We start from the raw sequence: 14,497 nt of genomic DNA, 5'->3' as shown, positions 1-14,497 counted from the left end.
TTAATCAGTAAGTCAATGGATAGAAAATAAATCAGTTAAAGCAACAATATGTAACTTTTCTACCTTAAAATAGTCGTTTCAAAGTTGATCTAATAAACAACTTTCAACAGGGAGAAGAGCATCTCTCCCATGTCCGCAGATCGCCCTGGTCGCCTGCTTACAGCACCATGCTCATCTCTCACAAGAAGTGTGTACGGCTTTGCAGCATTAGCCCGTCTCAATACTGTTTGATACAACAAGGCTGAGGCTAAGGGACAGAAGAGGATGAAGCTAAGAAGAGCAAAACAAGATAGTGACCCAGCAAGAGGCTGAGTGTGCATCCCTGCAGATATTATTCAACAAATATTGCAACTTAACAAGGCTGTACTGTTATCGGTGTCATCGTTGCCTCGTGTTTAGCAGCTGAAGAGGCAGAAAGTCACCTAAACCCGAGTAATGTCTCAGGCTTGAATACAAATAAATTAATGAATCCATCTGACACCAAAGTTGTCTCTACAGCGAGCTTTAGATGCTAGCAGAGTCATATTAAGGCAGAATCTGGTAATATCACTGTACCTTTTAAGTCGGCATGGGTCTTTGTTTTCTAACAACACCACCCCTCTGCTTGTCTGTGATAGGGAGCCATTACAGCACTGTGTGTTTTTCCCGGACAGTGCAGTTGCACTAATAGTGTCACAAAAGATGAGGCTGTGCTGTGATGTGTATAACCTTTTAAATGTTTTACACAGTGTGGTCCAGAGAATGCATCGATTATTCAAAATAATATTAAGAGTTATCCAGTATGGAAATAATCATTACTTGCAGCCCTAAACTTCATCCATCTGATCCTTTTCAGTTGTTCCAGCAGCATCTCCTCCTTAGATTTATTCCAGCAGATCCTTTCACAAGAGGAAAACAGGAAGTTACAAATTACAAATGTGATCTGATGAGGAAGGTTACAGCTGTGTTGACTTGTCCTTTGGGACAGATGACAGCGAGAGCTTACAATCAAGGAAGCCATGATGCACTGACCTCGTCTGAGTCCTCTCCCACTGTGTCGGGCCCCCTGTCACCCTCTGTCACCGCTGAACCCTGCTCCTCCTGTCGCATCAGCACTGAATATCTGTACGTCGCCTCACTGAAACAAATAGAAGTGGCAGACAGGGTAGTGGGCATTGGTTTTTCCTGCACAGACAATTTTAAATAAACTCATTAATAATGTTCGCTCACTTGACTGGGAAGCAGTATTTTCGGATGATCAATACAGCAGCAACGATCGCTGCCACACAGACGAATATCACGGGTGCAATAATCCCGAAGTGAAGCCTTAACCCGGCCTAAAAAGACAAATGAATCCAATAAGATCAAACAGTGGGGTACTTAAAGAGCCCATAAAGCTAACGGCTCAGTTCATGATGTGTGGCTCAGATAAAAAGGAAATACGGGGCAGCCGATATGACAGCTGAACAGCGGTGTGTTATGGATCATGTTGGCTGTACAACCCCAAACGCTGAACAGCAGGGGTGTGAATCACAGGCCAAAGCAAGAAAAACTGACGTATTTTTGACAAAGACTGATCACGAGACTGTATCTTTAAAGTCAGAGCTGCGCATAAGATCACAGGTAATGTTAGGCAGAGAGTGTTTGAAGTGATAATAAGGGCTCACATGGAGGGAGGTCCAAAAAAAAAAAAAAAAAAAAAGTAAAACATCCAACAGGGATAATTCATCACACTGGTGTGGAGGTGTCAGATATGAAAAAAACAAACAAACATGACAATGATGAGATATGACTGTGGTGGCAAAGACGTTATCACCACACATGGAGCGATTTACATTTGGCTGTCTTAGTTGAAAATGGAAACGATCATTGTCCAATAAAAAAAAATATATATAACACTCAACATCTTTCCAAATTGGTCTGGAAATCAGGGCAAAAATGGTCATACCAGTTTTGTTAAATATTGCATACATGCAGATGGGGAGCCTAGTGTTTGGTGCGCACACCCTGTGTACAAAGGCTAAAGTCCTGCAAGCGGGCGACACAGGTTCAAAACCGACCTGAGACTCCTTTTCTCGCATTTCATTCCTTACTCTCTCTTGAGTCTTGACTCTCTCTATCCACTGTCCTATCTCTAAATAGAGGCATAAAAAGCCCCAAAATAAACTTGTAAAAAATCTAAGCATGCAGAAACTCCACTACAACTTTTCTTGTCTGTGCTTTTACTAGATTATCTTTTGTGAGGGGATGATTTACAATGGATTCCACAGAAAACTAGTGTCTTTACATGTTATAGGAATGCAAGATTACATATCATTCTCTGTGAAATTCAAATGACAAAGTACAACACTTCATCAGTGCTGTTATTAATTTATAAACAGTCCACTTACTAAGTAATCTTCGAATGCGAAGTGGATTTTGCAACTTGTTTGATTCCAGTTTGATCTGTAAAATTGTTTTGAGCAATAAAAAGGTGATAAGCGTCTTCTAACACCGAGTGCATTTAATGTGAAAATGTTTGAACATTTTTCCCTCTGAAGTGAAGCTTTGAAGGCAAAGTACATCAATCTTAACAATCGCACAGCATGATGTAACCCAGTGTTCATCCAGGAAGTAAATAACCAAACATATCAGTCCTTTTACTTCCAGCTGCTGTCTGTCAACTTTTCAACGGAGGCGGTCACATGAGGAGGAATTTAATGACGAAGGAACTTTGTTACTGCGATCATAACCACGAAGAGTTTGTTTTGTTGTGAGTTCAAAATGTCTGCAAAACATCAAAAAATACCAGGGTTTAATGGATCGTTTCACAAGTGTATGCATAGCTTAGCCTACCTGTTGTTCTGACATGCTTGTCCAAGAACCAGTTTAGCCTACTTCCATTATGAAACATTAACTAAGCACATCGTTTCTTATTTAACTAAAGTAAAACCCCAACTTAGTGAGGAAATGTTTACTTAGTAACAGATGTTTTCCGCCTGTAAGCTCGCTATAGGTGAAACGCCATGGTTCTTCATTTCCTTGTTTCTCTCACCTGTTGCGATCTTAATATTTTCAAGCAGCCTTTTCCACGCCCACTTTCAGAAGACGTCACGTTCAGTCTTCGTTTCCTCTTCCTTAAAAAGACACCTTCAAATAACGATTTCTTGATACCTTATAACAAAGAGCCTTCTGTTTGACTATCTGTCCAGAAAAGGAGCCTTTGAAATTTGATAACATTATTTTATTGGCTTCCTTGCAACATATTGGCATTAAAATCCATGTTTTATAAGTCAGCCAAACACCACAAGACAAGGCTTACTATCATGATCTTTTTTGAAAATACGAACTGTGCACTATAGGCTATAAGGTCTAATAGTTTCTTCATTACAGAAGCCAGCCCTCAGCGTAGATCAGGGGTGGGCACCTGGCGGCCCGGGGGGCACATCAACTCTCAATGTGGCCCTCAGGTCAATTTTTACATATCAATTATTTGGAAACATGAAGAAAACATGACAAAATCAGCCATGAAATCATGAAAACCAGAAATATGTCCATAATAATATTTGATCACTGGTATATGTTGAGTTAAATTTGAGACATAATCGACTGTTATCGTTTTTGTATCCTACAATGTGGCCCCCTGGCAGTGAGAATCAAATGAATGTGGCCCTTGCTGTGACCAAATTTGCCCATCCCTGGCGTAGATACAGCCATATATTTTAATTCATTTTTTCCTGTGATCGTGATTCTTCTCAAATCCTAAAAGTGGAACCAAAAACAAACATACAGACTTAATAGTGTGATCAGTGGCAGAATGTCATGTCATTGTCTGAGCTATCACAGTGACCTACCCATTGTTTTTGTTTTCTAGATCACCAGAGAATTATTATTATTATATTGATTCATCAAGAGAAAACAAGCTATTTTATCTTGAGATATGGAAATACAATTATCCTTTATAATAGGAAATCCTGGGATAGTGAAAAAAGTGGGATAGTGGGATAGTGGGCACCTTGAGAAAAAACAACCAGAAATTATTTTTTATCACCTGAATAAATCAAATGTTCAGATGCATGTCTGCTTAGGGCTTCTGAAATTCATGTACTTTTTCTCCAAAACAATTTTTGGTCTCATATAAATTTCCTCTTATATATATATATATATATATATATTATTTAGTGTCATAGATTCAATTTCCCAAGATATATATTTTTTAACATCACTACTGTAATTAGTAATGGATAAAAATATTATGGGATAGTGTAGATTGTTTCTATTACCGTTCGTTAAATGCTGCCCACAAGCTGTATGACAGGTGTTTGTTTACATGACCTTTATACAATGTGTTAGGATTTGACTAAAAGATCAACCTGGAATGACCCAAGCTCAGTATGCTGGCAGTGTAAACTAAATGCTTAGTGACTGATAGATATTTTTCTTGATTAAAACTGAATCAGAATGTGATAAATGAATATTAGTCTTTCCTTTCTTTTGTTTCATTTTTTTTTCCCCCTGCCAGAATGAAGCAACTATCTATCTCAGGCTGAAATTGATGAATCAATCTGGCATCAGACGCTCATAAGGTGTGATCTTTTTTTTTTTTTTTTTTGGCAAGACTGATGAAAGGAGCTGTCATCCCTGTGAGCCGCTCATCCGCTGTTACTACTGGTTACAATTACAGGCCTTAAAACCTAAATGTAAAAAGTCCTGGATAGAGGTCCATATATGGATACAGGTATAGCAACAACATATCATTTTATCTGTGGAACATTCATCATCCCAAAGCTTTCACTTTCTGTTATTTTTTTACATGGCCATTAAATGTGATGATGACATCAGCTTTGTTTACACCAGAACGTTTCACTTAAAACTGCATATTAAATCAGTATACTCATTCACACACAGTGGACACACATTCACATATTTTATTACACTAATTATGATAAATAAGGAACAGAACTACCTGTACAGTAATGCCAATTTGGGATATATTTAGAAATCAGGAAACTTAGAAAGAACATCCTGGAGCTTCTTTTAACGACGGCTTACATATTCATACAGCCAAGACTTCTGAAAAGACATTCTTCACCATCAGATGTGCTGCTGAATGAGCAACTCAATTTCCTGCAAAAAGCATGCATCTGATATATTGAAACCCACTTCTTTACACACGAACATGACACTACTTGGAAGTGGAAAAACAAAAGGGAACCCATAGTCCATAAGAAACAAAAAAGCTGCAACACGGAAGAGTTTTTTGTGAATGCAATATTCATCACTGATCAATACACTAGGCCCAAAGAAAGAATCCAGAAGATATTCATCCGCTATCAATGACTTCTGATTTATTCATTGGGATTCTCTTGAGCTTTGAGTCAAGCTAGTTCATAGTACTTCCCTGTCTTTGGATCGAAATAGCAGTTCAGGCAAGGATCATAGAGCAGATTCAAAAAGTCTTCCTCATTCTCCTCTTCATTTATCAACTCATCCTCTCCTGTAAGAATGCAAGAAAAATACACTGAAATACAAAAAAAAACTACTAAAATATGCATATGTTAACAGTGCAACAGTAAATCAAATCAATCCTTTCACAGATATAAAACCATATAAACGTAAAATGCATGCTGCATTTTTCATGTACCATGTAAGGCGTGAATAAGGGGCCATACTCTACCAGCTGCTTCTGGAATAAAATGAGAAGCGTGGATAGAGAGGTGACCTTCAGACTCAGGTGGATTTTTAAAGTTTTCTGCCACTGCCATTTTTTTCTCTCATCAATCAAGACCTAAGACACCCAGACCCCGGTACCACATTATGAAGCTGTAAAGAGATTCCCTGTAATCCCCACTACTTTAAAGCACGAGAATTTAGCTGTTAAATTGACAGGCAGTTAAATGCTCAAAAGGTTACGGGATGCTCCGGGAGGAACATTTTTATCTTATCAGAACTTTAGCGACGATAATGAAAACTAATTATAAGACACATTGTGTGAGAGGTTTAAAAATGATGTTGTAAACTGCAAAGGTTTCGTCAATTAACCTTGTCGGTGTGTCTGGGGGGTACAGACCTGTAATGAGCCTGTCTCTTTTGACCTATGGAGTTATGTGGAGGACAGAGAGCTCCACTCTCCTGGGTTTTTTACCCTTAATTAGATACAGTTTCTCATGCTTTTCCATCTCATGCTGAGTGCAGTCTTTAATGGAGGGATGTAAGCTCTGACACCAGTGAAGCTTTCCTCTGGTTCTCTGCTTTTGCACAATTAGTGTGGTCCGTGTAAAAGCATTGTATTGTTTTCTGCCTGGGGAAAAGAAACACTAACATTAAGGTTACTGTACCTGTGTTTAAGTTTCCCAGATTGTTCCACGTGTCTTCTGACCTTCTCTGCTGGCCGGGAGGCATAATAGGCGGGCTGAGCACATCCATCCACTCCCTAGGGTGAAGACCATAAAGGCACACAGTCATGACAACACATGCCATTACACGCATCATCCCACTACTGTGCCCCCGCACATCAAATTGCCTCTATATGACATTTTAACAATGAAAGTCCCATCATTGTGTGCTCTCTGAATAGCCCATCTGAGCTTCTGCCGTCCTTGAGCCACTTCTGCCAAACACTCAGCCTCGCCGTTCTACCTGAAGGATCATTTATTAGATTCCGACTCAAGCTGTGACTTCCAAGTGTCCAAGTTCTTGCCCCGAGTAGAGGTCTTAACCTTGTCAGCGCCTGTGAGAGCGGGACTTCCTTTCACTCTTAAATGAGTTTATCATCCCAGTCGGAGGAAAGCGCACATGCTGCAGCCATACATTGTAATTCTGCACTTGAGTCACACACGGCTCTTTAAGTATGGTGTAGCAGATTAGACGGAGAGAAATGGAGATGATGAAAATGAACTATTACTGGGATCACTGCAAGATTCATCTGATTAAGTAGAATGCTTTTTAGGCAATACATCAGTAGCATAGTTGCAATTATCCATTTACATCTTTCGCCTTCGGACATAACATCTCGTAAAAGCACAACATAGCATATTTAATGAGGCGCTCTAATCTTCTTCTGTACATTATTCAGCAGACAGCCGGCGACTTACACATTCATTAAGGCTTTATCTACCTCAGCATCAAGACAGGAAATGATGGGTAATGTAAGTATCTCTGAAACAAAGTGCTTTCAGTAACCACTTTATAATGTGTTTAAAAAGCACATTCACTATCAAGATATATCTTAACATGTTCAAACTTCAACCGCTTATTTTAACACATGAACATTTTAGTTTTGTTTTTTTCTGATTAACTTCACTGTTTATTATTTAGTTTGTTTTTTAATAGGTTTTTTTTTGGGGGGGGAGGGGGATTTTATGCCTTTAAATAGAGATAGGACAGTGGATAGAGTCAAAAACTGGGGAGAGAGAGAGTGGGGGATGACATGCGGGAAAAGAGCCACAGGACCCGGGACCGCTGCACATGGGTCGGCGTGGCCCAACCACTGGGCTACCAGCGCCCCTGTGTATTAGGTTTTTAATGTACAGTGGTCCTGAAGGTCAAACTGCAAAATAATTCACTAAACGCAAAAAAGAAAAATTTAAACGCTAAAAACCTTTCACATTTCCTAAAAGGCAAAACCCTGTTATGATTTACAACATAATGTCATGAAACGCAATATCATTTATTATAACAAAAAACTAATCCATGAAAAAAATCATGGGATGTTTTTGTGCTTCATGAAATATTTTTATCTTTTGTGAAATATTTGTGGGTTTAGTGAAATGTTTTTGCAGTTGACCTTCAGATTTGATGTATCCCCGTGAACATCAAAAAAACAGTGCAAAGATTTACACTTTCAAACACTATCATTACCTTTGATGAGATCTCTCCATGTGTTTAAGAGTTAACTGTAAATATATTAATTTTGACCCTATGCCTAAGTTTCTGAGTCAATTATCTGTACATTGGCTCTGATTTTTCTTTCTAACAAAAGGCATTTACCCGTCTCTAACACCCCTCTGACTATGTGACAGGCAGCAGCACAGTACAAAAGTTAATGGAAGCAATTTAGGAGGACAAAGGCCTGAGCTACAGAGCTGCAAATTGGACTTGAGATAGTTAAGTGGGACTTGGTAAGAGTGATTACATTCTAGTCATTACAATGCAGATACAAACCTGTGATGAAGAGAATGAATTAGTTTGATTTAATTTGAGCCTGTACACAGTTTTGGCATAGCGTTTAAGTATATTGAAATTAAGCTTCCCAATGTAACAGTATCAAGGCAACTCTGTTTGTCTGACACCCTGGCAATTTCGGTGAATTCCACAGTTGTAAAACAGTTGAATTGCTACTCCGGGTTTCTCTGACAGCCTGATTTGCGGTTTCATACTCGCATTTGCCAGCCAAAGGCAGACAAAAGTATTACACACGCAAAGGAGCATGTTAAAAAATGCACAAAAAAGCCCTGGCAACATTAAGCACAGAAACAAGAGCATTTTAGCTGTCAAGAAAACTGTAGCTCTCAACAGAGAGGAAGCCCTACAGTGATGCCAGGACGCTGAAAAAAATAGCATGATAGAATTCACTGTATGGGTGTCTAAGAAAGCAGCGCCTGGAAGAAATGGAAAAAACAACGACAAAACCCTGTGCAGCTGCTCTTCAATATGTAAATCAAGGCCTGCTTCGAAGTCTAATTTCAGTAGTACAGCTGTGGATTCTGTCGTGCCATGTGAGACAAGGCAGGGAGTTTGTTTGAGGTGACTGTCACTTGTAATCTTCATTTCAGAGGACCTTCAATCAAACAGCATTACCTTAGCAAGTACTTAAACCGCCCAGAGACACTAAAGTATGACTCCAAACAAATCAAAAACTGTCCCTTTCTACTGATCAGATGTAAGAAAAAACACTCATTATGAGTTTAAAAACAACAACACAAGCCAAATATTTGAATAAACCAGAGACAATATGTGTTTAACAGCAGGATACTTTGCTTTTCATCAATAAATCAGACATGTTTGAGAGGATGGTTGCGTAATTTGAGTAGCGGGTCTATGATGCAATCCCTTTGTCTTGTTTTGTAACATGCCGTGTGGTTGTGTACACCCACAATAGAGATGGAGCTGTGCAGAGACAGGGCTCTGCATTAGCGAGCAGTCGGGCGTTAAAGGGGCTCCAGAAACCTCTGAGGGGAACTACATGTTCTGTCACACACTGCCATGGTCGGGTTCTTGAGATGGGTAGAGAGCGCTTATAAGTCATGTTCAGATACTGCACTGATGTTAGTCAGCGAGAATGAATTTAAAACTACAACATCTTCCCATTGTTAATGTTTGAGCAAGAAACTTAACAAAAACCTGTTCTGACTTTAACGTTGATAAAATGACACTGTAGGCTACATCATTTCTGTTCATTTGCAAAGTTTCTTATTTTTGTTGTCAAACTGCATCAACTTTCTGTCGGTTTCTAATCCAGTCCATTTGTTGGTTTTCTGAAGTTGATATTGGATACACTTCTCCACATATTTGTAATAGCAGTTGTACATTTCTCTCTCTCCCCCGGTAATATCAGCCTATACGTCAATGTGTTTACTTTCTGAGCTCAGAACTTTTAACTTGACTGTGGTTTTAACCTGTAGGCAGGTGAAACAAGGTGAAACATGTATTGTGGCTGCTCTGCATTTCCAACCACTGAAGCTCAGACCGTGCTCAAGTCGGCCCCTCACTTCATCAATGATGGATTTCACCTTATTTTGCTGCTGAAAGTCAAGGATAAATGGTGAGTCTCACACATGCTTTGGATTTAAAGACTTGGAATGAAAAATGTAGTAGTGTCGTTAATTATCTCATATATAAAACAAGTTGTTAAAAAGTTTGTCTTACAAGCACAATAATATGTGAAAAACAATCCATATATGTGAAAATGACAGCAGTTAAGGGAGAAGAAAGCTACAGTACCTGGCAGAATCTCAATTTATTTTTACTCATCAGTGAGTGAGATAAGCCCGCCGTCTGCATATCTTTCTGACAGTTGACATTTAGCCTTAATTCCACAGTCACTCGTTACCATCTGATTAAGAATTTGAGGGTGACTTTCATGTACAAGCAGCTAAATTTATATACAGGCTACACGAGGACATTTTTTGTAAGAAAATACATAAAATACATTAGCATGACTTTCAGTTTTCTCGGAAATGACCAAGGCCAAAAAAGTTCCTTTTTTTGGAGACAGGGTGTCAACAACTGTACTCATATCCTGATGACTGAAGCCTGGGAATGTGAAGCCTCTGCAAGCTCATGTTTTATTTGGTCTGGAGATGTGAGCCTGGTCTCTCTTTCTTTGAGACTAACTTACGTGTGGCTTGATTTAGATTCAGGGTAACCACTCACAAACTTTTATTAAATGTGGGGCGTGTGTGTCATAAAAGTGCACTTGGGAATTTTTAATGACAACCAAGATGGATGCGGTATGTTCAAAATCTGCAATGGTGTCAGTATAAAAAACTTGATGGGAGTTTATGTAGAGCACATGAATTGAGTCTTGGCTATTAAGTCATATCACCCCTTGTCTTGTTATCATGTTTACCTAGTAACTAAATGAATTAGAAGATTGGACTAGCTACTACAAGTAACCTAGCAGTTGACCAAGTGGTTGGTTGGTTGGAAGCATTTTTTGTTGTCACACTCTGAAAATACTAAAAATAACTAGAAAGTTGCAGACCAGTTCACGTTTGTGAATTTTTCTGGCCACAAAAGGATTTCACCTTTATGCACAATACACAGAATAAAAAAAGGAAACATACAAAATGTGTGACATTCAACCGTTTCATGACGTGTATAAAAAATGAACACATTTGCTAGAAATGTCAGTGACGAGTGCTTGCTTACCTGGGGTTTGATTGCAAGAGGGGGTTCATTTCCTTCTGATAATGGTGACCCTGATTAGCTGGCTATGAGGAAAAAGAAAGACGTGTTAAAAAATATTGTCCACATATTTAAACCCCAAGTACTTTTTCCGAACAATATAATTAATATCCAATCATCTCTGTTAAGTTTAACAGACCCCAAAGTGACATATTAGGGCATTGAGCGAATATAATGTACCTTCACAGCACCTCAAGATTGTAAGTGTTTCTTGGATTAAATATGACCTATTTCATTCAATATAGTAATGAAGGCCATTGTGTCCACCAACTGACTGGTTTAAGCTCGCTTGATGGTTGTCTCTCAGCAGAAATTGCATATTTCTTGACAGATAAAGTCTCACAGGTCCTTTTTTCCACTTTTGTGTGCATGACAACTTTCATAATGTCAAGGACAATTGTTGATGGGTCGTCAGATTGTACAAGCATTGGAATACAAGTTGCATCTTTGGACAGCGAGACATATCAATATGTACATAATATATTTTCCTGTGTGAATTCATCAACTAAGTCCACTAAAACATCATACAATTAAATAATTGATGTCTTGAAGAGTTGCTCTGGTTTAAATGCAGTGTGGGGGGAAACATTTATATTGGAGATAAACTACCCAGAACATCAACTCAGTTGCCAAATATCACATGCAAAACTACAATGCAAATCTGGAGGAATAGATGAACAGCATTGATGACCGAGCTCTACTTGATAGAGAACATTTACACAGAAACGTAAGCACAACAACAAACAGTGCTTAAAGTTTCCACATTTCATGGTAATACTAGTAAGGTTCAGGACACGGAGATCACTGGCACACAAAAAAACATGAGTAAAACACACAGGAAAGGAAAAATGGAGAACACCGTAAGATGCAGAATTCATGGGCGAACAATTAAGGGTGAACATAAGATAAATGGAACTGTAAAATCTTTCAATCAAGCAGAAAAGTAAATATACTTTAGTGACCTATGGTTAGAGTACAAGTAAGACTGGAGCTAAGTTTTATTTGTTATCTGGCCTTTCAAAACACATGAACTAAACAGCTAAACTTGTCAAGGGCCGTGAGTATGAGAGACTTTTAACTGAGCTGGAAAATTAGAACAGTTTCACTTTCAATATGTATTAATATTCAGCAGTAAGAAACACAGAAGTGTGTTACCCTCTCCATCTTGTCAAAGCTAAAGACCACATTACAGCCTCAGGAGGCTATTTAAGTCTAGTGCCTGCTTAAAGGCTATTACATTGCATGACATTGATGAAGAAGAAGACATGTGGAAAGCTTAGTCCTTGCATTACCTAAGTACATTTTAGCTATCCATGTGCACCAGTATCATCTCTAAAATAAGAAGGGGCCCTATGATAATTCCCAGTGGGATTCTAAAGGTAATATGGACTGATGATGATGAGTTTCCTGTGGGGTTAGGGCTTTATCCGTTATATTAAACCCAGTGCCTCTAATGGTCCTTTAAACATACAGGAACTACATAATCGAAGAGAATGCAAAGGTGTGAATAAAGTGCATATACACCACCAAGACTTGATGACATATAAACATCTTAGTAATGGTTAAGGGTGTGAATATAGCTGCACACGCTGCTTGTAAGTGCAGGAAAAAAACAGGAGAGGTGTAGAGGTAACTACACATCAGGTATGGACAGGCCATGGTCCTTAATCCAGTTTCTGGTTGGCTCTTTAATCTGGTATCTCTCTTATGTAACTACTTTCCTTGCATGATGCTTAAACATTTATCTACTCTGGTAATCATGCTGCATGTCAACACCTGATTACCATCTTGTTATGTCACTACCAATATCAGAAAACCTCAAAGAGCTGTAAATGTTTTGGATCACCGTCAGTGTAGATTCTATCATTTCTGGCCCTGAGCCTGGTTTGGATCAACATTAGTGAAGACTCCATAATTTCTGTCCCTGAGCTTCCTCCAACTAACTTGTTATGAAGACAAAAACACTTCAGTTCAAATCATTTGGCTGCAACACTTAGTGTACAGCAGTTCTGGGCTACATAGACCTGTTTGGCAATGATGTTCAACAAAACAGTACTACAGCCAAATTTTTACTTTTTAACATCCTCCTCACCGCCTTATTTATCAAGGCAGTTCCCAGGTGATGGCTGCTTGATCAGCTGCACACCTGCAGATTTTCCTGCTTTTCCTTCTTTGTATGCTCTTTTTATTGCTTAGACTTAGATTGTTCAGAATTAACAAGACAAAACAACAATGTTTAGAAACATTATACTTTCCAGATACTTAACTCTCCTTTAAGACTTGTTGTTAAATGTGTTGTTCTAAATGTATATTGTGGGGGACATAGTCACACCAAATTCCATATTGTGTCCTTCTTAGATCTAATGGTAAATGAACTTGAAGAAATCCTTTGAAGGGCGTGTTCCAAATTCATACTTTTCCAACCAACAAACTGAGTAGAATAGAAAATAATTTTAAAATAGATGTGGTTTCTGGACTAAACTCGTTCTTGCCATGAGAAGCAGAAATACATAATTATCTGTTGTAAGAGCATTAAGCATAACCACTTACTGGCAGAATTTTAAACAGCAGGAGAAAGGTCTTGCTATCTTAGTATGAAAACCCAAATCTAATAATTATTCACCACCTTTTATAAAAAGATCGGGGGTTTTTTCCCGGAAAATTCATGAAATTGGATTAAGCCTTTCACACAGCATCAGAAATCAGAAATAAACCTAAAAAGAAAACCTCTTAAAAACATTAATAGCATTTCATCCCACCATAAGATACATTTAATAGCCATCTTTTCCGTCAAAACTATTCAACATCTGCATAGGAAAAAACATGTACAGTATTAAACCTAGAACCAAATATTTGGCTGTCTGAGATTTAGATTCACACAATAATAAAATGTGCAAAGTGATGCATAGGTGGCGGTGCTCAACCTAATAACTGAAGCATAGCACACAGTTGTCTTGGGATTGAAGTTACGTCTGAGCTAGTAAGGCAGCTGCAGCAGCAGACAGAAGCAGCGGCAGCATGGAAGGCAACGGCAGGGCCACGTGCATCACAGCATCCGGGGAGAAAGGAAGGCTTTTTTCAGTTCTAGTGGAGGAGTACCAAACCCAGACAGTGACTACTTCTAGATCTCAATTCCTCTTCTTTTATCTTTCACATACACTCATTGGTGCCTTTTTTAATAAAAGATATAGATGCTAAAATTGGAAAGTTATGGCCTGGTTTGTGGTTACTTTCTCTATCTCTCTTCTTCTTGCTTCATTTGCAAACGTGTCTTAATATGCTGATGGTGGTGCTGTTGCCATATGTATTTAGAATTGTAAAGCACTGCATGCGAATCTCAAAACATCACTTCAGGGTTAGATCAAGTCAGATGTAAATTTCATCCAATCCCAGTGGAAAACTCTACCTACCACAAGGTCTAAAGCTACATGTTTTTATATGTGGCCGCATCACTGTGTCCTCAAAAAAGGTACCATGCAATGATAGTCCCTGTGGTAATACCTCTATTCATTGTATTCTGCTGGAATCTCAGTATATTATCGTCTCCCTGTATATACAGAAATGCAATCAGAACTATAACTGGACCATCTGTAATGACTGCATTCACAGGGGACCCAACAGAGGACCCACT

The 14,497-nt window shown here is 38.7% G+C and overlaps 1 protein-coding gene across 1 annotated transcript in view; it reads right to left on the bottom strand.

Annotated features, from left to right (window-relative positions):
• Positions 1–4,871: 4,871 nt before the first annotated feature.
• Positions 4,872–14,497, bottom strand: part of cfap20dc (CFAP20 domain containing) — a 31,831-nt gene continuing 22,205 nt past the window's right edge. Inside the window, exons 15-17 of the mRNA XM_061041700.1 lie at positions 10,831–10,892; positions 6,297–6,391; positions 4,872–5,455 (exon numbers count right to left, since the gene is read on the bottom strand). Of these exons, the coding sequence (XP_060897683.1) occupies positions 5,337–5,455; positions 6,297–6,391; positions 10,831–10,892 (276 nt within the window). The 3' untranslated portion in view covers positions 4,872–5,336. The remainder of the gene's footprint in view (positions 5,456–6,296; positions 6,392–10,830; positions 10,893–14,497) is intronic.

Source organism: Labrus mixtus, chromosome 7 (assembly GCF_963584025.1).
Source record: "Labrus mixtus chromosome 7, fLabMix1.1, whole genome shotgun sequence".
Classification (NCBI taxonomy): Eukaryota; Metazoa; Chordata; class Actinopteri; order Labriformes; family Labridae; genus Labrus; species Labrus mixtus.
The sequence above is the reverse complement of the archived record's forward strand: the minus strand, read 5'-3'. Positions and strand labels throughout refer to the sequence as shown.